This window comes from Neolamprologus multifasciatus, chromosome 8 (assembly GCF_963576455.1).
Source record: "Neolamprologus multifasciatus chromosome 8, fNeoMul1.2, whole genome shotgun sequence".
Lineage (NCBI taxonomy): Eukaryota > Metazoa > Chordata > Actinopteri > Cichliformes > Cichlidae > Neolamprologus > Neolamprologus multifasciatus.
In genome coordinates, this window is record NC_140446.1 from 250,763 (window position 1) to 275,000 (window position 24,238).

The 24,238-nt window shown below is 48.6% G+C and overlaps 1 protein-coding gene across 2 annotated transcripts in view; it reads left to right on the forward strand.

Annotated features, from left to right (window-relative positions):
- Positions 1 to 45: 45 nt before the first annotated feature.
- Positions 46 to 24,238, forward strand: part of ankfn1a (ankyrin repeat and fibronectin type III domain containing 1a) — an 85,352-nt gene continuing 61,159 nt past the window's right edge. The window contains exons 1-6 of one of the 2 annotated variants that reach the window (XM_085169898.1): positions 46 to 3,380; positions 3,454 to 3,581; positions 3,686 to 3,925; positions 6,999 to 7,234; positions 10,671 to 10,930; positions 20,702 to 20,739. In XM_085169898.1, coding sequence (XP_085026024.1) covers positions 3,288 to 3,380; positions 3,454 to 3,581; positions 3,686 to 3,925; positions 6,999 to 7,234; positions 10,671 to 10,930; positions 20,702 to 20,739 — 995 coding nt within the window. In that variant the 5' untranslated portion in view covers positions 46 to 3,287. The remainder of the gene's footprint in view (positions 3,381 to 3,453; positions 3,582 to 3,685; positions 3,926 to 6,998; positions 7,235 to 10,670; positions 10,931 to 20,701; positions 20,740 to 24,238) is intronic. The other variant, XM_085169899.1, reaches the window with a different exon arrangement.

Consider the following 24,238-nt stretch of genomic DNA (forward strand, 5'->3'; position numbering starts at 1 on the left):
TGTTTAGAAATTAGACTTTAAATTAGCCTGTTTAGAAATTAGGCTTTAAATGAGCCTGTTTAGAAATTAGACTTTAAATTAGCCTGTTTAGAAATTAGACTTTAAATGAGCCTGTTTAGAAATTAGACTTTAAATTAGCCTGTTTAGAAATTAGACTTTAAATGAGCCTGTTTAGAAATTAGACTTTAAATTAGCCTGTTTAGAAATTAGACTTTAAATGAGCCTGTTTAGAAATTAGACTTTAAATGAGCCTGTTTAGAAATTAGACTTTAAATTAGCCTGTTTAGAAATTAGACTTTAAATTAGCCTGTTTTACACATACAGTGGTACCATTGGTTGCCACGGCAACATGGCTGGCTCTCCATTGGCTAGTTTTCCACTGTGCTAGCTAACAGCATGAACAAAGCATTACAAACAAGCTGAACCAAATTTCCCCTTGTGGGACAATTAAATGATTATTCTAATGTTAGCTAATATCATCTGACTGCCATGCAGTGTGACTGTTACCACCACTTACCAGCTAACCAACTAACTGGTTTGACCTGTATGATACCGTCTACCAAAGTAACAAGCAGCATTACTAATTAAACAGCTAATTTATAAGATGAAACCTGCTAATTCAGCTTAGAACTCCACATTCTGGATATTGTAATTCTGCAATAACTAATTAATGAAAATGAGTTTCTTAACACTAGTTCACCAGCTAACATCAAAGTAGAGTTATGAGATCGACAGACCACGTGACTTTCGGCGTTGCATTGTGGGTACGAGCGGCAACTAAATCAAAACACTGCATCAAGCATTTCCAGCACCGGTAACCATTAATTCTGCGGTTTTAATCCCCACTTGCATTTTATTTGCCCCAAAAACAGTTCTGTACAAAACGACGGAGAACTCGGCAGCTCCGCACGAAGACAGACGCAACGAAGAGGCAAAGAAAGTACGAGGAAGAAATCAAAGGAGTGAAAGGGTCAGACCCACACGAGCACAGAGTGGAGTAAGCACGTCAGCGTGCTGCACAACTTTCATCACGCACATATTTATTATTATATGGTCCTAAGTGAGAGTGCACACACTCACAAAGTGTTTAGTAGAGGTGTGAATCACCACACATCCCACGATACGATATTATCCATCCATTCGCTTCCGCTTACCGCGGGGGGCGCTGGAGCCTATCCCAGCTGTCATAGGGCGAGAGGCGGGGTCCACCCTGGACAGGTCGCCAGTCTGTCGCAGGGCCAACACACAGGGACAGACAACCATTCGCATTCACATTCACTCGCACATTCACACCTAGTGGCAATTTGGATTATCCAATTAACCTATTCCCACAAACTGCATGTCTTTGGACGGTGGGAGGAAGCCGGAGTACACGGAGAGAACCCACGCAAACATGCAAACTCCACACAGATGGTGGAACGGCCTGATGGTGGAATTGAACTCAGGACCTTCTTGCTGTGCAGCAACAGTGCTAACCACCGTGCCACCGTGCCTGCATATTATCACAATACTTAACGCACGATACGATATTATTGCAATTTTTTAAAATATTTTGCGATATTCAGATTCTGTACATAAAGGTAAACTTTATCAATATTCATTTTCTCTAATATCAAAGTCTCACACTCAGTCTTTCTCTCATTTCAGTTTTATTGTTGACAAACTGAACGGTTTGTATTACAGTCTAGTCCAACTTAACTGAATCAACCATCTGGTACAATTATAGCTATTCTGAACTATGCAGTTTATGAAAACTATGCAGCCCCTTCAGCAACTGAAGAATTTGAAAGGAAATTAAAACAAAATATAATTTTACATTAAATAAAAAAGTTTTAAACTTAATTAAAATAAAACATGTCTTAAATTAAAATAAGTAAACTGTCATGTTTATTGCTGCCAAAAACAAGTGAAACACATTTGGACAGTGAAGGAATGTCAGGATTCTTGCTCAGAAAAAGGATCAACATGCTCTGAAGTCAGAGCACAAAAACCTTTTTGTAACAAAATATCGATTTCTGCTGTCCCTGTATCGATACATTATTAGCAAACAAAATATCACCATACTACACAGTATCCATTTTTTCCCCACCCCTAATGTTTAGTAACTTCAGATCCTGCAACAAGCCCAGCTCCAGTTTACTTTGGTGATTTTTCCCTCTCACAGCTGCTGTTACAGGCCAACGTGTCTGTTTGTCGTTTCAGGTTGTAGTGTTACACAACATTTTCAGATCCACTAGAAATAAAATAAGTGTTTCATAATTCATTCAATTATTGTCTTTATTCATAACTGGCATCATTGTTTCATTCTGTTACAGGATCTGACAGCAAAGAGGAAACATTGTATCCGTTATGCTTTATTAGCTGCTTCGTGAAAAACAAATCAACAATGCAAAAACAAACAAACAACATACTGGAAAACAGTTATTCATCACGTGCTTCATACAACACTCGAGCACATACATGCAGACGTGGCTGTTTGGATCTCGCTCTCTCTTCACCGATCAGATCTGGCTGTGGTAGCAGCTTTAAACCCAGGCTGATAGAGGCCCAGTCTGGATCACATTCCTGCTTTTTGTCGGCTGGTTTTCCTACAAAACACAACAAACATTAGCTCGCAAAGCCACAGCGAACAAAGCAGCAAAGCAACAAATTCAGATCAATATAAGACTTATTTGTAACCTACATCAACAATTATGATAAATGACGTAACAACTACAACAGAAGAACCTTTGTGTGAATGCTTGGAGCAGACTAACCTGTGAGCTGTTCTGGGACGTTATATTTGGTCTTCGATTGGCTGCAATCCAGCCATCCGTCGCCTCTTTGTTACTTCAGAAACTCGGTTTGAACAATCTTTCTTCCACAACGTAATCCGATAAAAACGATTCTTTACCGCCGGCTTCCCGTGGCTGTCATGTGACCGGCTGTTGCAGTTAATAACACAACAGCTTCTTGACATTTTTGTGTTTCTTTTTATCGCTGTGTGACTGTTTTCACGTGAAAGCCTGCGTGCGCTAGTACCTCTTACCACTCGTACCCACAATCCTTTGCGGGTTTGACGTCACATTTTAATCTCATGACCAGCTAACAAGCCAATGCTACAAGCTACCGTTTAAGTGACATTTCTTTATTAGCAGTAAATTTGTAGGATTGTTAACAGGGATGGTAAGTTAACAATGTCTGTTAACATTTCTTTAACCAGTGAGACTTTCACAGTGTGAGCTTGTAGAGAGTGCAGGCCTACATGAAGTCAATAAACCACGGCCTGGCTAACAGGCTGGTAGGTCATGATGTCAGGCAGGACTAACGCACACAAACGGGCTGACCTGCAGAAAGTAACCCTGGAAGCTGCAGACAGACGTCTTAGTGGGAAACACCAGGTACACAGAGAGCTGCTGCACACCTGTGTGAAGGTTGTTGTTTTTGTAACTCCCCATCTTTGATGTCCCGCAGATATGGCCGAAGATGTCCGTGGATTCTGATAACTCCTGTGTTTTGCTGTCATCGCGTGACTCCCGGACTTCCTGCATCTTTCAAACCGCTGATGAGAAAGATGACGTCCCAGGAGTGGGAGAGGAAAGGTGAGCCAAACGCCGATTCTCAGGGGCTGATTGGTTTTCATTAACCTGTTTATCCTTCGCTGTGGTGTCGATTCCTTTGTAACTCCGCCTCCTTCCTCCCGCAGCGTCCTGGAGATGCTGAGCTACTCCAAGTTCTCCGACCTGGAGACATGGCTGTGCATGCCGTCCTCACTGCTGCTTTCCAGGCCTCTGGACTCCACCCACACCTCCTCGGGCTCTTCCTCCAACTCGTACTCCTCACGTGCGTCCCTCCACTCCGCCAACTCGCTCCCGGCTTCCTCCTCTTCGTCGCTGGCTTCAAACTCCCGCCGCTCCACCTGCAGCGAGCCGGGAGAAATCGACAGGTAACCCCGGCTCACCTGTTTATGCTTTTCATCGGGTTTATTTCGAGGCCGTTTCCATGAAATTTGCTGATTTCAGGATAACGGTGGAGCGCTGTGGCACAGAGGAACCAATCAGGCCCTTTGGTGCTTCGAATGAAAAGAGATCCTTTGAGGGAAAATGTTCTGTGAAGTGTCCTTCAGGACCATCATTCAACCTTCTCACTGTCCGTCTATAAACATGCTGCGTGTTTGAGCTGATCTTTGGAGCTTTGAAGCAGCTGCTGGGTCCAAACAAAAGATAGAAGTTTATTCCTGTTTGAAGCGTCAAGGTTAACTTTAGAGAGCCTCGGGCGGGAGGTGTCTGTCAGACGTCTTTGTCAGGGCACAGGCTGATCCTCCCGCTCGTCCTGCAGAAACATTGGAGCTCATGAAGCATTCGCCTGGCACCGTGGAGATGGCGGCTCTGTAGGCAAAGATAAGCTTGCAGGAAGCCCGAGGGGAAACAGTGCTGTTTATAGAGAGGAAATGTACAGCTAATGTGTGGAAGTGGGGTCATTATGAGTGTTTGCAGCAGCTGGACGCTCTTCAGACGAACTATAGGAGCAGTGGAAGGTCCTCCCTGTCACGCTCACAGATCCGTTCGCAGCCAGGTCCTGCTGTCTGAGCTTTGTTGGTTTCTTTGCAGGAAACAGTCAGTGCTTCAGATCCACAGACTCCAGTTTCTGTCAGGGCTCGAGACAGATTTCACCACGATGGAGCAAACCACCGAGTTCCTTCCACTCCACCTGCTACAGGACAGCTTTCCTTACAGGACACCGTCCTCAACGAACACAGCTGCTCCCCATCACAGTTTTCCACTTCCTGCACAGTGACATGTGTTTCCTGTGCACGATTTCTAAATGGTCCAAAACATGTTTAGAAAACTGGCATCTGTGGATGGGACGGCTGCAGGTTCGATCCCTGTCTCGTTCCTCTCTGTTCCTCACACTGTGAGCGAGAGAGCAGCTCAGTGTAGACAAAGCCCTGTGTGGATGAGTCCATGTCTGAGCGCGCTCTGTACAGATCTGGGCCCACGCTGATGGCGAGCAGGATCGTTGCAAACTGACTCCCGGCTCAGAAACACTCGACTCTCCATTCTCCTCACCCAGCCTTTGTCCCCCTGCGCACACACACAGGTAAGGTAACGCCCCTGCTGGGCAGTGAACACCTGACAGGAGCTTTTCCTTCAGCGCTGTTTTCCGGCTGTGGCCGTCCGGTGAAGGGCGCAGTGCTCTGCAGTGATCTGCTGAAGCGCGTCGTCCTCGGATGCTGAGCTGGGCTCGGCTGCTGGATCTTTTCCTGCGGAGGAAAAAGGGATGGCATCTGATCCGAGCATCACAGTGCAGCTGCTGTTTCCGAGGACAGGTACCATTCGGTTACCTGTAGGGCTGCCACGATTAGTCAACTAGTCACGATTACGTCGACTATCAAAATCGTCGACGACTGATTTAATAGTCGACGCGTCGTTTGAAGCTTTGTAAGATCACAAAAGACGCAGGAATAAGTAGTAGGATTTAAGAGTGTAATAACGGACTGAAACAGAAGATGGCAGCACTGCATGTACAAGGATGCCAGCTGCCGTTAAACCCCGAAGAAGAAGAAGAAGCTGTGTCCCAGAATTCATAGCGCAGCCCAGCTCAGTTTCCAACAATGGCGGCAGCTAGTTAGTTTTAATATTACTCTTATTATTCTTTCTGGGTCACAAAATAAACGTTTAACATATTTTCAGGCGAGAATGTAGCTGTGTAAACCTCAAATATCTGCTCAGTTTATCAAGACACCACATATTTTCAAAAGCGCTCCGACGTTTTCGGAGACGTCTGTTAGCCACTAGCTCGATAGCTAGCCGGGGGCTAGGCTCACTAGAGCCGTGAGAACACCGGACTCCCGGCTTCAAACCCACCGCCGTCTTTCGCTACTCAGGTTAAACATGATAAATAAGTCACTTAGATAACTTAACAATGTTATTGTTTGGCTTTTTTAGTGTTTTATTTGTTCCTGAGTAAATCGGTTTGGCTGAGATTAAAGTTATAGTTTTTACACAGCTGAATAAACGTCAAGCAGACAGCTGATTATCAGAAGTGTGAGATGCTCGAGAATTTACTCCGGTGTCCTGTTATATTTTAGATAGCAAGGAGTTTATTAAACTTCACCAAAACAATCTGCAGATTTCATTAAAATTTAATAAACTATCATCTTGTCTTTATTTTTAGTTAGCACATACCTTAAACACTTAAAGCTGTAAGCTAATGATAGTTATATAAGAGCAGATGCTGCTGGTGCAATAAGCTGTACGTTTTACGTCCAACGGATGATGATCTGATTAGTCGACTAATCGCAAAATTAATCGGTGGCTAGTCGACTAAATAATCGTTTGTGGCAGCTCTAGTTACCTGTCCATCCCGCACGTCTCAGGGTCGCGTTCAGCGCTCAAACGATTGCTGTTTCAAGCTCTGCGCTCTGCTCGCACTGATCCCTGCAGCTGGATTACTGATGTGACCAGAGCTCAGTGTGGATGCTCTGACTAACACCGGCATGTTCCTGTGTTCGTTTAATGGGAAATACATTAAAGTTCTTCCAGGTTTTTTACAGGATTTGTAGCGTTGGTGTGGCAGGGACACCGTGTGGATACTTTATTCCCAAAGTGTTGATGAAAACAGGACATTTCGTCACAGTATTCCTGAATAAAGTGTTTCCAGTTGCTTAAACAGCTCGGTGATGTGAGGACCACAGAGGAAGAGATCAGCTGAGAGCCCAGTCAGCAGGGTTAGATATCAGATCGGAGATAAGGACCTGTTCCTCCGTCACCTGTGCCTCAGGTAAACATGTGGATGTGAACTCCAGCCTCTGGTGTTGAGGTGAAGTTCTTGGCAGACCCTCCATCCACCCACACCCACCACTGCAGTCGTATCACCCTTAGTCTTTGGACTCATCCTGGCTGTGGTTATTTTCTGGTCTCTGATTGGCTGGCTGGAGGTGAAACGAGAGAAGAGAGGAGGAGTTCTCCGTGTCGTGTTTATTTTGTGCTGACTTTTCTCTCCTCGGATCCCTGCAGGTCGTCAGAAAGAGACTCCGCCTTCCTCACGCCCACTCTGACGAAGGAGGCGATCTGTCTGTCCACACCCCTCCTCCCCATCCTCTCCTCCACCCCTGCACCTCCTCCCGCTGCTGCCGCTTCACGGTCCAGCTATGGCACTCAGGCAGGAGACTCCGCCTCCCACAGCGGCGTCAGCATCAGGAAGCGGCGGCGTCTCGCTGCCAGTCCTGGAGGACTCCACTGGACCTCTTCAGGTAACAACAGCCAGCGTGTGAGTGTGTGTGTGTGTGTGTGTGTGTGTCATGCCTGCCTGGAGTAAACAAGCTCCTCTGAACGTCTACATGGACACAGTGAGATTAGGTCAAAGGTCAGATCTGACTTTCTGAGAGGGCATTAAACTGAAGCCTCGCTCGCTCGGTTGCCTAGGTAACGTTCTAATCAGCAGTATGCTTTAACATTTAAAGTTGAGAAGAGATTGATCAGGTATCGCAGCGTTTGGGACGAGACCAGAAACGAGTCCATCAGAGGGGCAGACGGAGGGGGTGGAGGCTGAAGGTGGAGCTGCCAGGCAGGAGGAGGAGAGGAGGATGCTGGGATAGGTGGAGGCTGAAACAAGGAGTGGGTCTCTGGTCGCGGCATCGCTGTCCGTCACTTCCTGTGTGGACATGCTTTATGGCATCACCAGAAGCTTTTAATTATAAAGTAATTAAATGCAGCAGCTCAGAGAAACAGGAGCTGAAACACCTGGGTAACAACAAACAGGTGAAACCATCAGTGAGGACGGGGGAAGTAAACACGTGACACAAATGACTACCAAAATAAAACAGGAAGTGAGAAGTAATAAGAAAATGAGGAAGTGCAGACGTGTTAATAAACATCGAGAGAAAAACTCGACTTTAATACAAAATCGAGGCTAAAAAAGTACACGAAGAAGAAAATGAGCCAAACATGTAAACAGTGAGTCAAACAGGAAGTTCTCGGCCTTTTTTCTGATACTTTCATTGTTTATGGTGAAGAGCTAAAATCAGCAGTGAGACGTCTGTGTTGGCGCTGACGGAGGCTGACGGAGGCTGAGCCCCTCTGCCCCGTGGTAATCGTCAGTTTCTCCCACACCCACAGAGACAGATCTGTCGTGGGTGGAGGTTGTAGCTGCCGGCAGACTGGACGTGGGGTTGGAGCGGAGCTGTGGGCGCGCCGTCGAGTCAGGAATGTCGCTAATGGCTCCGAGCGGCGTTTTGTTTACCGGGCTCCACTTCCTGTGTGTCGCTCTGCTCTCTTTAGCTCCACCCTTCTGGAGAATGATAACGAGCTTCCTGTCGAGCAGATTACGGCACAGCATCCATCAGGTGTTTGATCTCAGCGCTTTCCTCAGACTGCAGGGTTGAGCTGCTTCTCGGCTTCACGTCGCAGGTTTTCCGTCTTTTCTGATCTGTCCTGCTGATTCCTCGCCCGCCCAGGCTGCGGCGCCTCGTTTGGATAAAAACCTCAGTGTGAGATAAACATGGTGTCCAAGGTGGTGTAGCTGCTGCTGGTTCTGGGTGGAGTTAATGAGCTGATGCAGAGATAAAGCCTGAGGTGGATCGTTAGAGTTTCACAGCGCTGCAGGTAACAGGTAACTTCAGTGAAAGTCCACGAAGGGGCGGGGCTAAATCTCTGAACCAGCTTTACCATCAATGACACCACAGCTGTGCTTTAGGACTCCGCCCATCTCCTGTTCTCAGGTGTTAAAGGGCAAAGGTCACCTGCTTCATAAACAGGAAGTCCTGAGCTGGTTATCCTTTATCCTGATAGCCTGTTTGCAGCGCCCCCCAGAGGCAGTGAGCAGACCAGCTGCTTCTTAAAATCAGGTAAACCCTGAAACTTCCAGGTGACCTCAGTGAAGGAACCTTCAAAATAAGATGTTCAGAGAAAAAATGCAACACCAACAAAAGTTTGAGACAAAAGTTTTCCAGCAAAAAATCTTTGATTTGAAGCAAAAAAGAGAGAACAGGATCCTCAGAGCCTGAAACAGGAAGCTGAGGATGAAGAGCTTTCCCGTCCTTCAGCTGAGACACATCAGACGAAGTGAAAACACCGATGGTCTCCTCGTGGTCAAAATCAATCTTTATTAAGACCCAGAAAGAGCGACAGCAGCTCCTGGCCGCTGTAAACATCAAAACACAATCAGGAGCGGCTCGTGTTACCCTGGGAAGCAACCTTCAACAGGAAGTTCACTTTACTCTCACCTCTCTGACTTCCTGCAGTCGTGTCTGGGTGCTGGTGTGCTGTGTGTCCAGCAGAGGGAGCTGTGACTCCAGCTGAGTGAGGAAGAGCAGCTGTGCTGATCAGCTGAGCTTTACAGACTTTATTCATTAATGATTCGAAGCGTGAGCGCCGTGCTTTCATGTTTCCTGTCTTCAGGATCATCAACACACCTGCGTGCTGCCACGCCCACATTCTTCCTTATAAGGAGAGTTTACCTCCTGGATGGTGGAAGATGGTGAAGCTGTTCTACAGTCACACAGTCGTGATGAAGGAGCAGGTGACGCTCTGTGTTTGGCCTCCTCACACGGAGCAGCAGCGAGCACCCTCTAAGGCGGTGCATGGCGAGAGGGATGGCCTTTGGTGGCCACTCGCCATCACTGTGACCAGCGCGTGTTGCCTTCACTGTTTGATGGTTTGTGGGACTTTCTGTGTGGCGCTCGCAGGGCCGGTTCGCTTCGTTGTTGTTCGGTCTGATGTCCTGCGCCCACAGTGAGTTTGTGGTCAGGTGTCTGATGGCTGAAGCCATGAGGGCGTCTTGACGTCTTGGCGTGGTGGCATGGCGATGACACAGAGCCGAGGACGCAGAATGAGCCAAACCTTCCTCTCGTTCATGAACCAGGCGCTCTCTCGAGCGGATTCAAACCTCTCCTGGTGAATGAAATCGATTGGCTGCACTCGGTGTTCGTCTGTGAGCGCGAGCTGAGTGGATTTCCTCCTCATCAAACATTTATCCTGCTGCCTGGTTTGGTGCCTTACCTCCAGCGTTAACCTGAACACGGCCCGCGGTGAGGCTCACGTTTCATCGCACGCACCTGTGGAAGCAAACAGGCGTGCCTCCGTCTCCGTCGTGTTCTTGAGCACCAGCAAACACAAAGCAATAACTCAGAGTCAACTGCAGCTGAAATACATCAAGTCTGATTTATTTATTCAAAGAAATCAACTTCATGTTTCACATGTTTCACTTAGTTAGCTGTAACGTTTCACAGGAAGTGATGTAACAAATGGAGAGTTTACATCTGAGAAAATGAAAGTGGGCACACAGCTGTGCCAGCTGTGGTCTGTGCTGCAAGCCGCCTGGTCACCCACCTCCTCCTCTTTTCTCTCGCTCGAGCTCGTGCTGATGTTCAGCCAGATGCTGATTATAACGTTTGAGTGTGACGTGTGTGTGCAGCTGTGTGGACACGCAGCAGACTGCTGTGGATCTGCACGTGCTCAGTGAGCGCCGCTTTGTTTCTGGTTAAAAAGGTCGACGTCGAGCCACAAGCTGCCGACGCCCTCGGCCTCCTCATGTAGTTTTAATGCAGCAGCTCAGGTGGTCAGCTTACACCTGACCCACTCTCTCACACACACACACACACACACACACACACACACACACACACGCTGTGGGTGAGTGGGAACATGACACCGCCCCCCTGACGCAGCAGGGCTCTGGTTTCTCTGCAGGCTCTGTTCAGCGGGACTTCTGGTCACCTGATCCGTCCCCGGGGTCGAGGAGGAGTGGAGGAGGAGGAGGAGCCGGTGCGAGGAGTCTTCCCCTGGGGGAGGCGGCGCGAGTTTCCCTGCCGTGGGCCACAGACCGGGCGCTGCTGAGAAAGACGATTTCGGTGGACGACCGTCTGCTGCAGCCGGTGGGCGGCGAGCAGCAACACCTGAGGCTGCTGAGCCAGCTGGAGAGAGGCCGGAAGAAACTCCGCAGCATCCACGTAAGTCTGGATTTCCTCTTATCTGATTACGTTCACTAAAGCTGACCTCTGACCCCAGCTTCCATCATCAGAACAGGACAGGAAGCTGTTTGTGGGAAACACAGCTGACTGTTTCCCGATGAACAGCTTTTATCTTTGTAGCTGCTCTCGTGGTCGCCGCTGTGCTCGGAGCGTTTGTGTGTTTTTGTTGTGTGTCAGACTCTCAGCGGCGCCGCCTGACCAGCCTCGTGCCGCGGTGAATCAGCCTCACGTTTGACGCAGCTTCAACAGGGAAACCTTTGCCAGCAGTGAGAAACACCGCGACGCTTCGCTGTTCCCGCCCACTGTGTCCACCTCGGTGTAGGTCAGAGGTCACGAGCGTGGCTCTGGCACCTGTTTTGGTCACCTCCAGCAGCTCTAATTAGTCAGACGGTGGGAGGGAGCGGATCTTCCCACCGCTGCTGTGATGTCACAGGAACAAGGAAGATGGATTGGTTGCTTTGTAAAAGAGTGGGCGGGCTTTAGAGGAGTGGGTCATTGTTGCATCCATGACGGAGGACATGCCGATCCGCCCGAGCAGAGGTGCAATCGTTTAGTTCAGTCAGGATGAGTTTATGATGCGAAGACAAAAGAAAGACGAGGAAACACATTTACGATCCATGGGCAGGACCAGTCTATTTCCTGGACACTGCAGCGATGCTTCTGGAGCCTCTGGTGGGCGTTAGAGGAACTGCAGGAGAAACATCATGAGCTGAAATCATGAAACACACATCAGGAAAAGGATCCGCCTCCATCATCGTCACCATCATCAGCGTGAGCGAAGGAGCGTCCAGACTCGCTCTATGAGCCGCGCTGGATCCATTGATAGATCATCTTGAGCTTTAATCTCAGGACTAATTTTGATGTTCGGTCGGTTTCGTCACCTGCAGCTAAAAAACAAAAACATGTTTGTGCCTCAGTGTGGCCTAAAGAGGCCTTAAAGGCAGAAAGACGTCCTGAGCTTCAGCTGACGAGGTTTTTACTCCGTCGCTGAAACGCTGTCCTGCATTCGTCTCCAGGTTGGGAATGATTCCTAATCTCCGCTCGCTCTTTTTCTCTCTCAGCCAACAAACTGTTTCGTGTTTCTGTCCAATCAGCAGCCAGATTAGTGATAACACAGACTGATGGAGCGATGTCTCGCTGTGAGCGGAGCAGCTCCTCCTCCTCCGTCTGCTCCGTCGTGTCTGTAAATGATCTCCAGGCAACGCCGGCGTCCGGCTCACGGCACAGAAACATCCCGGTGACTCAGCGGCGCTCCCGTCATAAACCCGGGGAAACGGCGCCTTTGTTTGCGCGCGGGGCGGGGACGCCTCCCCACCTCCACCTGCACCATAAACACATCCCGCTCCTGCGTTCAGCCGTTAAACTGCAGCTTTCTGGGAATCGTGACCCCGACAGCGCGGCGCTGTGATGTCACACCGAAGTCTGTTTGTTCCGGCTCAGCGGCTTTTAAAGGAACAATGCGTTACTTTAAGACTTACAACATTTTCTAGAGAAAATCAAAGATTCTGACATTAAATCAGAGTTTCAGGTAAAAAAAGACAAAATCTTAGAAAACAACAACTAAAAAAATCAAAACAATTATTTAAAAATCAAAATTCTTAATTTATAAAAACAAAATTAATTTGAGTTGGTTTTGTTTTAGTCCCAGTTTTGATAAAAATGTAAAATTATTAACATTAAAACAGAATAATTTAACTCCTCACTGGCTGCGATGAGCTTCCGTACGTCCGTGTTTCCTGCCTCTGCGTGAGCTTCATGTTCTGTTTTAACCATCAGTAGTAACAGGCCTCTCCTCCTGAGCACCAGCAGGGGGCGCCCTCCTCATCCGCTGGGCCTGTTTAATGTGACTGCAGCTGCTGCAGGAAGCGATGATTCACCCTCATCGTACCTGAGCCCAGGAGGAAGATTTCCCAGACGAGCCATCTAAATCCTGAGTTTGAGCGACACCTGATTCGTCGACTCTCATTCCAGGTCCCCGCCCCTCAGACCAGTTAACAAACACCTGCCTGCTCTAAACTCCTCCCCCTGCTTCCTGCTCCTTCATGACTCTAACATGAACATCATCAGGAAGCAGTTCAGCTGGCTCATTTCCTCACAGACTTCAGAGGAGTCGCCCCCTGCTGGGCGTTAGAGGGAGCGCAGGTTTAAGGTTTTTCTTCTTGGTTATTTTAAACAGTGATGATGTCACAGCAAACAGCCCCGTTTACTGTCACCGAACAATCGTGATGATGTCGGGCGAGCTCGGTGGGGTTTGGTGATCCTTCAGCTGTGAGTTTTAAAAACTCATTTTTTACCTGTGAAACTGAATAAATGACACAAATGATTGAACTGGTGGATGTTTTGGGGTAAAGAGCGGCTGATTGGAGCAGCGGCTGATTGGAGCAGCGGCTGATTGGAGCAGCGGCTGATTGGAGCAGCATCTGCTGGTCGCTGCACGCAGCAGGCTGTGGTCAGCTGATCCAAGATAAAACAGTGATGGACGATTCATTCGCAGAGAGATTTCCTGTGTATGGATTCATTTATCTGATTGTTTTGAGTGAACAACCGCCATGTTTAAACAGCCAATCAGAGGGTTGGTGCTTTTGCCCCACTGTAGGGAACTTTGAGGGAACAGTAACTTCATTAAAGTGTTTGCAGGACTTTTATTTGTGACACGTTCAGTCAGCAGCCGCGCGTTCGGCGTCCTCCGCGATGGGGTGATGTGGGCTGAGGCGTGCACACAGGCGGGCTCTGTGCACGCCTCCTGTTTACTCTGACATTTTTCTGTGGCCCGCTCGCCGTCTTTGTACACAAACACTCACACAGTGCTGTATTGAGCGTCCTGCTCCCGCGGGACTAATCATATCAGCTGCGCTCCAAATCCTCCATGAATCACCTTCCGCAAAATCTTAGCTCATAAATTCAGCCCGACGTCTTATTACTGCTGATCCTTAAAAAAACAGGCTGCGGAGCGCTGGAGTGCTGCCTTCCCCTCATGACAGCGCCGCATTAACCCGCTGCATGCTGAGGCTGCGCGCAAACCACAGCTTCACTCCTCACCATTAATGTAACCATACCCCCCAGTACACCTCCCAGTACGTGCACACCTGTGGTGATGATGATGAGGGTCCAGAGAAATGCTCTGCAGTCGTCAGGCATGACCCAAAACATTAAAGTCGATCAGACCTTCGCTCTGTGACGCTGCGACTTCAAACATAAGAAGAAGAAATTCAAATTATTTATAAACCAAATCACAGCAGTCGCCTCAGAGTGCTTTATGTCGTAAGGTCGACCCTACAGTACTACACCAACAATCATATGACCCCCTATGAGCAGCACTTTGGCGACAGTGGGAAGGAAAAACTCCCTTTTAACAGGAAGAAACCTCCAGCAGAACCAGGCTCAGGGAGGGGCGGGGCCATCTGCTGTGATTGGTTGGGGTGAGAGAAGGAAGACAGGATAAAGACATGCTGTGGAAGAGAGACAGAGATTAATAACAGATATGATTCAATGCAGAGAGGTCTGTTAACACATAGTGAGTGAAGAAGAAACACCCAGTGCATCATGGGAATCCCCCAGCAGTTTTCTGCTGATCAGCTGATTGAGCTCATGACGTCACCTCGGCGGCGCTCTGTGGCGAGACGGTTCACACGTTTAAAGATTTACTTCTGTGGAAAACCTGAGAGGTTCATGGATGTAGTGAAGGACGTGCAGAGGGCTGCTGGGACAGGAGGAGGTGGAGCAGATGGTCCAGTGTGGCGCCCCCTAAAGGAAGCAGCTAGAAGAAGAAGAAAAGGATGTCTGCAATTGTTTCCAGTCTAAATACATTAATAACAAAGTAGTTTAATTACAGTGTAGTTATTCATTCACCTGTACCTTTAAACTTTACTTTACATTGTAACAAAGTGTAAACATAAATGTTACTGTGTGGTTACATCGTGACTGACGTACACCGGTGTAATTAACACTACAAACAACATGTATTATAATTTAATATGATCAAATGTAGTTTAATTACAAATGTAATAAATAGGTATTTTTTAAATATAGCGTAGTTACAGTTTAATAATTACTAACATACTGAAAAAATTACATATTTATTAAAATATTCAAGTATAATTATTTTAATTACATTACAGTGAGTTAGTATACATGTGTAATAAATCCATCAGGTCGTGTTACACCGTGTGATGAAGTACAACAGTGCAGTTACATTAGTGTAGTGTGATTAAAGTGCAATTACATTTCAAGCATAAAAAATCAGGTTGGAAGAGGTCAAAGGTCGTCCTGAGAGGCCTCACTGCTCGCTGTGCCCTCCGTGTCTCGTGTCGGACACAGAACACGTCGCAACATTAAAGTAAAAATGGACGCCATGACACGTTCCTCACTGTTTGCTGGGAGTCGGGACACAGTGCAGGCAGCGCGCCGTGGGAGGTCGTGCTGCTGGTGGTAGATAGTTTTGATGATTGTTCTAACTTTGGATCAATGACCTCACAGCTCACGCTGCTGAACTCTGACCTTTGCGCTGGCTGTGGTGGAGCTCATTAAAGTTTAATGTGGGGTCTGATGGCGCCGCCTCTCTGTGAGCAGCACCTGAGAGCCGGACCGCTGTGCTGCATGACATCTGTGACCACGGCAGTCAGCCTGTCAGTCACCCAGCGGGTGGGCCCTGCCAGGAGGGGGAGCTCAGCCTCCCCCGTCTGCGGGCTCCCCGCCCGGCCATGAATGCCGGCATTGGAGGGCTAATTAGCCCGAGGAGAGGCCAACAGGCGGCTACACAGAAAGCCTTGTTCACATTAGAGAAGAGAAGCAGGAGCGGGAGGGGCCGTCTGCAGTCAGCGCCGTCCACCCGCCGCGTGGCGAGCGTACAGGAGAACAGGAGGTTAGTTCAAATTAGCGGTGACACTTAACAGGCAGTGAGGTCCCTTCAGGTCTGATCACTGCAGATCGAGCTGGGTATCGATACAGATGTTCAGCATCAGCCCAGAGAGGCTCTCCTCCTCCGCTTACACTCCGAGTGAGGCAGATGACGCCTCACAGCTGATAAAGTACTGTAAAGATAAAAGCATGTGAGCGAGTGACAGATGCCAGCGGCTCTCTTTGTCTGCTGAAGTCAAACTCCAAGAAGCAGCTGTTTTTATCCTCGCAGCAAAAGACTGTAGCTAAAAGATAGCCTTCATGATGTCATCCATTCCACTGCTAATAATGCAGGCTGACTGCTGCCCCCTGGTGGACGTTAGCGGAACAACTGAAACACGCCCTCTGCAGGCAGAGAGAGCAGCTGCATAACCTTTTATTTTCATGTCGCCACTATGAAAGCGTGGCTTTTAAAGCGCTGCACCATCTTGTGGTTGAAACTGGTGTTACATGAACGTTTAGCACAACGTTTTTAACACAAACACAGAAGATTTGAGGTTTTTAAACTCCGTGAAGCTTCGTGTTTCTGACACTCTGAGCTGAACAGGAAGACGTGCTCTGCTTTCACAGGCAGAGAAAAACAAAAGGAGGTAAAATTATGAACACCAGCAGAAAGGTCAGAGCCGGCGGCATTAATTGAAAGTAAAGTCACCTCCACCTCTTTGCGCTACAACTTCCTGTGACATTAAAGCGCGAACAAAGACGGGCCGGCCGGGCGTGTTGACATTCAGAGAAATACCAGCAGAGTGAAGGAGGAGGCCTCCGCCTCTTTGTTCTCTGAGCACCTCTGCCAGGATCTGAAGGGCTTCAGAGGCACACACCTGAACCTTTCTTCACCTTTCCACAGGGACTCCATCACTGCACCCCAGCCAATCAGAGGCCGACTTTGAGAAGCTCTGCTAACGTGCTGATGCTTATAATGACACACCTGACCTCCTCAGAAATCTGATCCTGAACAAGAACGTCTTCATATTGTGCTGCTCTGCGCATTAATGAGGTCATCCATGATTATTGATCGCGCAGGTGTCCTGATCAATGAGGCCATCCTCTGACAGGAAGCTCCTCACAGGAAATGGGCCGATTCAGAGAAAAGGAGGTGAAGGTGACCGATTAAACTCCGGTGAAGTCTGTGGCGAACGCCGACAGGAACAAAGAGCTGAAGCTGCTGGCCTGCTTTTGTTCAGACTTCAGAGTCGCGCTCGCCGCTGCATCGCCAAAGTCCTTCAGCTGACTCGAAACAGCCGGAGTCAGCTCAGACCTCGGGTTTGTTTCAGCGATCGCACTCAGCCAATCGTTCTTCTGCCTGCGACTCTCAGCGATGACCCCGTCTTACAGGCAGCGAGAACAAAGCCTCCGGGACGCCCTCGTCGAATCGGAGGAAGAGCGTCTGAAGTAATGAGCACCTTTCTGCAGGAACGAGGCGTGCCGAGAAATCACGGACAGCGATGGACGCTTTCAGAGCAGCACTGAACCCGATGAAGGGTGGGTCACGCCCATTACCCCGACACGCCGCTGCCGAGCCGCTCACGGGCGTGAACTCGCTGTCAGGAAATACCTGAAAGAGCTTCAGATGCTGGTTTCATGAAACACGAAGCAGCTGTTAGTGTGAATATTGAGCGGCCAGGTTTATTCCTGCAGGTGGGGGTTTAGAGGAGGGGTGGGGGTTTAGAGGAGGGGTGCGGGGTTAGAGGAGGGGTGGGGGTTCATGCTGGCACAGAGAGGTGCAGGAACATTAAACACTGTTAAAAGCACGCCCTCTGTCTGACTGAGCTGAGGAGAACAATACGACTGTCAGCGTGTCGGGGGTGGAGCCCCGCCGGGCGCCGCATTGTTTGAGCATCTTCAGGCCTTCCAGCGTCTCAGCGAGCCGAAGCGCTGCGTACAGATAGCAATTTTCCCTCGCAGCGTCCTCTCCGGTCGTCAAGGCAACTGAATACTTTCACCCTGAATCAAACCGACCCCCCCCCCCCCCCTCCTCCTCCTCCTGCCGCATCCTTCATGCACGGACAGACTCAGCAAACACTGTTTATTTGCCCCAGAGGGGAGCAGGTCGGGGCTGCTGATGTTTGAACAGGTTTATTAGCAACACCGGTGATTACACAGCAGCTCAGAAGCACCTCAGATTTATTTTATGCTCACATCTAAACGCATCTGACGTGACGTGACACGTGACCGAGTGTTTAAACGTTTTTACAACATCACGAATATAAGAAAGCACCAAAACCTGCAGTTCCTCTGGTGTCCTGCGGAGGTGCTGTGCGCCACGCAGCAATCAAGAAATGACATGATGCAAATTAACTGCATCCTGCGGGTCAAACGTTCATGCGTGCTTGAGGTATTACCTTCTTTGTTGTGATTACTCAAAAAAGTAATCTATTACACAGAATACACAGAACACTTTTCTTTAAAGTAATGCAGTATGTTACTTCATTACTCCTGAGAAAAGGTCATTTGCTATACTCGTGAAGTTACTCTGATGTTACTCTGTAATATAGTTCAAACACGCCGTCTCATAATCACCATTTAATATAAACCTGAGGCTCCAGCGCACGCCAACACGAGTCCCTGATGAGGACACGCGTCTCTCAGATCTTTGTCTCAAAGCAAACATGAAAACCAGCACAGACACTCGATTGTCACGGTGATTCTGCTTTAAAAATTCTGCCTCATCATCTGCTTGTTCCTGTTATTTAGTTCAGGCGCCGGCTGCGGGGGTCGCCATTCACTCTGCTCACTCTGGGTTCTTGGCTAGCTTAGCGTTAGCATGCTGTATGTGCAGGTTGCAAAGAAGCGCAGTGTTAGCAGCGTTAGCAGCGTTAGCAGTGTTAGCATGCTGTATGTGCAGGTTGCAAAGAAGCGCAGTGTTAGCAGCGTTAGCAGTGTTAGCATGCTGTATGTGCAGGTTGCAAAGAAGCGCAGTGTTAGCAGTGTTAGCAGCGTTAGCAGTGTTAGCATGCTGTATGTGCAGGTTGCAAAGAAGCGCAGTGTTAGCAGTGTTAGCAGTGTTAGCATGCTGTATGTGCAGGTTGCAAAGAAGCGCAGTGTTAGCAGTGTTAGCAGCGTTAGCAGTGTTAGCATGCTGTATGTGCAGGTTGCAAAGAAGCGCAGTGTTAGCAGTGTTAGCAGCGTTAGCAGCGTTAGCAGTGTTAGCATGCTGTATGTGCAGGTTGCAAAGAAGCGCAGTGTTAGCAGTGTTAGCAGCGTTAGCAGCGTTAGCAGTGTTAGCATGCTGTATGTGCAGGTTGCAAAGAAGCGCAGTGTTAGCATGCTGTATGTGCAGGTTGCAAAGAAGCGCAGTGTTAGCAGTGTTAGCAGCGTTAGCAGCGTTAGCAGTGTTAGCATGCTGTATGTGCAGGTTGCAAAGAAGCGCAGTGTTAGCAGTGTTAGCAGCACCATGCTCGTGTTTCTGTCCTAGATGCAGCTTGAACCAAAAATGTCCTTATATGCTCCAGACTGCGTCGCCATTTCCTCTGACACGTGAACTGAAATCAGCTGATTAGCTGATAAGCAGGATCAATAGGCAGACTAACGATTCCCAGGAGCTGGACTACTGAGAACTGGGCGTGGCCTGTGGCTTCACCTGAACTGGCCCTCTGGTTTGCAGTTGTGCTGTCGGAGCCTTGTGAAGCATTTTAATGACATCATCTGACCAATAATGCCGACCTCGAGGCTTCGTGTAGAAGCGTTTGGGTGACGTCACGGTGAAACGACCTCTGGTGGGTGTGGTAAAAAATGCACCGGTGTTGTCCTGAGTGGGGTAACCTGGCTGCTCCTAACCGTGAGAATGGAGCCTCCTGCTTAAGGCTGGGCGATGTTTTAGCTCCTTTTCTTGTTTCAGTATTAAAACAGCTGCTTTTTGGATTATTTATTTATTTATTGCACTAAATCACACTAAAGACTTCACTTTACATTAGAGACTTTTTGTTGGCTGGAAGAGACGTTTTGATTTTTAGCTTATTTGTTGTTTGGTGTGTGACACAGATCAACACGGTCACAGTGGAAACAGAAGCCAGTTCCTGTTTGTTTCTGTGGTTTGTTATTTAAATAAAATGTCTGTTTCCTCCTCACATCCTCCGTGTTAGTGCTTTCATATATTCTCTTTGGGAAATCTTCTGTGGATGACTCCCTGGAGTGTTGGAGTCCTCTTACATCTGCACCACCATCACAGTCAGACATGGTGGTGTGATGGTCTGCAGCTGCAGCAGCGTCTAACCATCAGTTACAGAGGCTCAGGGGCACTGGGCTTATGCAGCAGGACAATAACCAGAAACACAGCAGCAAGCCCACCTCTGATTGGCTCAGAAGACCAAACCGAAGGCTGTGAAGTGGCCGAGTCAAAGTCAGAAACCTTAACCTGTTCAGGCTGGAAACCCTCCAATGGGTCTGCAAAGAAGAGGACCAAAGCTCCTGCACAGTGACGTGGTCACAGACAGCAGGCTGCAGGTTTGAGGACGGCACAGGTGGATAGTTTCCCTCGATGAATGACATCATCATTTAAAAAGTGCATCACTCTGGTTTTCTCTGAGTTTGATGGTCTGAAACATGTCAGCGAGACAAATATGCAGAAAAGTAGGAGATGAGGGAGGAGGCGGGTACTTTCTCACAGTCGCACCTGCTTCTGTTTCACCTGAGATCTGTGATGTCATCAGCGCTGTGGTAAGCGGTGAATAAAAGGAGTGAGTGGAGGCGGTGAGAGTGGACGAGTGCTGAGACGCTGCTGCAGAGGGGACGCATTAATGCGATTTCCTCTGCAGAAACGTGGCGTGAAGTGGAATAGAGGTGCTTTAATGTGTGTCACTGCTCTGCATGATCCTGCATAGAGATTGGTCATTTTCTCCTCTGTGTCCTCCGCAGAGCCCGGGAACCTCGGGGAGGTACGACACCAGGAAAAAGTGAGTGCTCTCTGAAATATTCCCAACGTTTGTTTCCCTCGTCGCTGCTCGCCTGAATCATTTCCTGTGTAATAAGTGCTGATTTAATAAAACGGGAGGTGCGACCTCCTGAATTCATCCGAGGGATCGAGTCACCGAGCTTATTTCCACTTTCACTCCCAAAGTTAATAGAAGAGATATTTTTAGAGCAAACATTGTTGCTGCTCCTTGAATTGGGAGCGAGCTCGCATGTTTGGAGTAACTTTGGAACAACAGCAAATATTCCTCCAGGCGTCGGTTTAACGCGTCGCCTCAGAGTTTAACTCTGAAGTCAAAGATGTGAGTAAAGCAGAGCCAGAGGCTGCAGGGCGTCGCCATAGCTGCGCTCCCTTCATCACCATCATTTCACGACTGTGGACACAGAAGCTTCCGGGTTGTGGTTTCTGGATCTTCTTCATGCATATGATGCTGGCCATTCACACCTCCACCCGAGACCACCAGCTGTGGGTGGTGAGTGCAAAGTCAAGACTGCAGAGGTGGAGAAGAGCTTCCTTTGAAGCCACCTCTGCAGTCAACAAAGAGTTCACCAGTGTGAGCCGAGTTTAGTTCGTGCTGATTCGTGCGACCTCTGTCTTTCTCTGGATGCTTCATGGCCACAGAAGCGCGAGGTCATCAGGACTGAGAAAGCTCAGAGGACCTTCTCTGTAGTTACATCGTCAGATTTATCTCTGAACTCCAAACAAATATATGTGAAGCTTTCATCTGAAAACCTTTCACAGCTTTCACTGATACAGGATCTGAGTGTCTTTCTTTCACCCGTCGGTGGGTCTCTAACTGAAAGGGACCGTGGACATGTTGTGATGTGGGCTCGTCTTTCACTGAGCCTCTGTGGAGGACACGCGTGATGCATCGAGAAGAAGAAAACTCGCATTTCTCTACAGATTTTTGCAAAAAACACTGGAATCTCAGCTGCCCACAAACACACCTCTGCAGGAAGAACTGGACCTGAAGCTGCTTTTGGTTTTCTTCTTCCAGCTTTGTTCAAGCGTCAGCTGTCGCAGCTGCAGAACTTCACAAACTCACGTACAGAGTTCACGACGGCTTCAGCCTGCAGAGAACCGCTCGAGCTTTCACCGAGTGACAATCAGATCTGAGCTCTGTGTGTGTGTGTGAGTGTTTCTGTGTGTGTGTGTGTGAGTGTGTGTGTCTGGACTTGCTGAGGTTTGAAAAATGAAAATAATCATGCAGAGGAGACGGCGAGGGCGTGGGCGGGATCAGAGGAGGAGAAACAGAAGTCGCTCTGACCGCGATGCCTCGAAATGATTTCAGTAAAAATACCAAAAAAATCAGAATTTGCATCCATCATCATCCATCGCTCCATCATCATCATCATCCATCGCTCCATCATCATCATCCATCGCTCCATCATCATCATCATCCATCGCTCCATCATCATCATCCATCGCTCCATCATCATCGTCCATTGCTCCATCATCATGATCCAGTCAGTGATCATTGGCCTGTTGATCTGTGTTCGTTGTATTTGCCTGTGAAGCCAAACTAAAACCTGCAGCTCTCAGACTCGTTAGCGGCTTTATGAGCTTTAAATAAGCTGAAGTATAACCACATTTAGTCCATGTGGGGAGTTTGGAGGGGTGACGGCGATCCCCCGCTCCGGGATCAAACCTGGAAACGCTCCCTGCTGCTGCCGGCAGCATCAGGACCCGCTCGTCATCGCTTCATGTCCATCCTTTTTTCCACAAACACTTTGAGTGTGTTTGCATGTTGCATGTGAAACATTCAGACTCTCGTCTGTTTCTTCGACACGCCGTCAGAGTGTCACGGCGATGAGCTGAAACCCTGCTGGTCAGTGAAACATCAGGACATCCTGCTGTGTGAGCTGTAAGGTAAGCGTGCGAGGACTGACGGGAGTGGAAGGCTTTGACACATCTTTAATTCTGCTCGCTGTATTCAGGCGCGTGCAGAGAACGCCGCATGCAGAACAGCACGTTCCACCGAGAGAACGCCGCTCTGAACCGGGTTGGGCTCGCTTTGTTGTCTGTGTGTGGTTTAAAGCAACTGCAGCACCGCAACACACACTGACACACAATTATGGGCCCAAGGTAGCCATTTAGAATAATGGCCTCTGGCTACCGGTTGCCATGGCAAAGGGAAGGAGGAGGAAAGGTTTAGTGGAGCTGATGAACGATGGAGAAGCTGCATCGCTCTCCCGAGGTCCTCGTGGCGGGATTTCTCTGAGCTGATGAAGAGCAGAAAGGTCACAGCAGCGGCGTGCGTTCATATTTTCATCCATGCTTTAACCTGTTATGGTGGCAGGAAGTCTTCAGGCTGAGGGGCGCGTAATGCTCGCTCGCCTCTAAATTCAATTCAGGACCTCGCTGATTGCTTTTAAGGCTCTTAATGACCAGCCTCCGTCTTATATCACACACCTCATCCGCCGGCGCTCGCCGGCGCTCTCTGTGATCTGACAGCAAATCTCTCTTCTGTGTCCCACGCTCACTAAAACCGAACGCTGACAGTCCTCCAAGCTGCTCCAACAGAGACCCACTTCCTGTTTCCAGAACACAGATTTGATCCACACAGCACTCGTTGAAGCCTCGTCGCTCGTCTTGTTCTGTATTCCTCCGCCTCTGTTACAGTGACCTCACAGCGGCCATGTTATTGGTCAGATGATGTCATTAAAAATGCTCCAGCAGCACAAACAAAGTACAAAGGTCCAGTTCAGGTGACGCTAACAGCTACAGCCACCTGTGTCACATCCACCTGTCGGTCAAAGAGGCCACGCCCCTAATAATGCAGACTTTAAGGAGGAAATTATCTACAGAGAACAAACCAGTTTGTATGTGTTTGACATGTCTGAAGGTTTGAAGTGGTGACTGACACACACAGACACACTCACAAAGACACACACAGACTCACACACACACACACAGATACACTCACACAGACACACACACACACAGACAGACACACACACACACAGACACTCACACGCACACACACACACAGACACACACAGACTCACACACACACACTCACACACACAGACTCACACAGACACACACACACACACAGACACAGAAACACACAGACACACACAGACACACACAGACACACACACAGAAACACACAGACACACACATACACACAGACACACACAGACTCACACAGACACACACACACACAGACAGACACACACACACACAGACACTCAAACACACACACACACAGACACACACAGACTCACACAGACACACACTCACACACACACACACAGAAACACACAGACACACACACACACAGACACACACAGACTCACACAGACACACACACTCACAGACTCACACAGACACACACACAGACACACACACAGACACACACACAGACAGACACACACACACAGACACACACACACACACACAGACACACTCACGCACACACACACACACACAGACACACACAGACATAGACACTCACACACACAGATACACACACACTC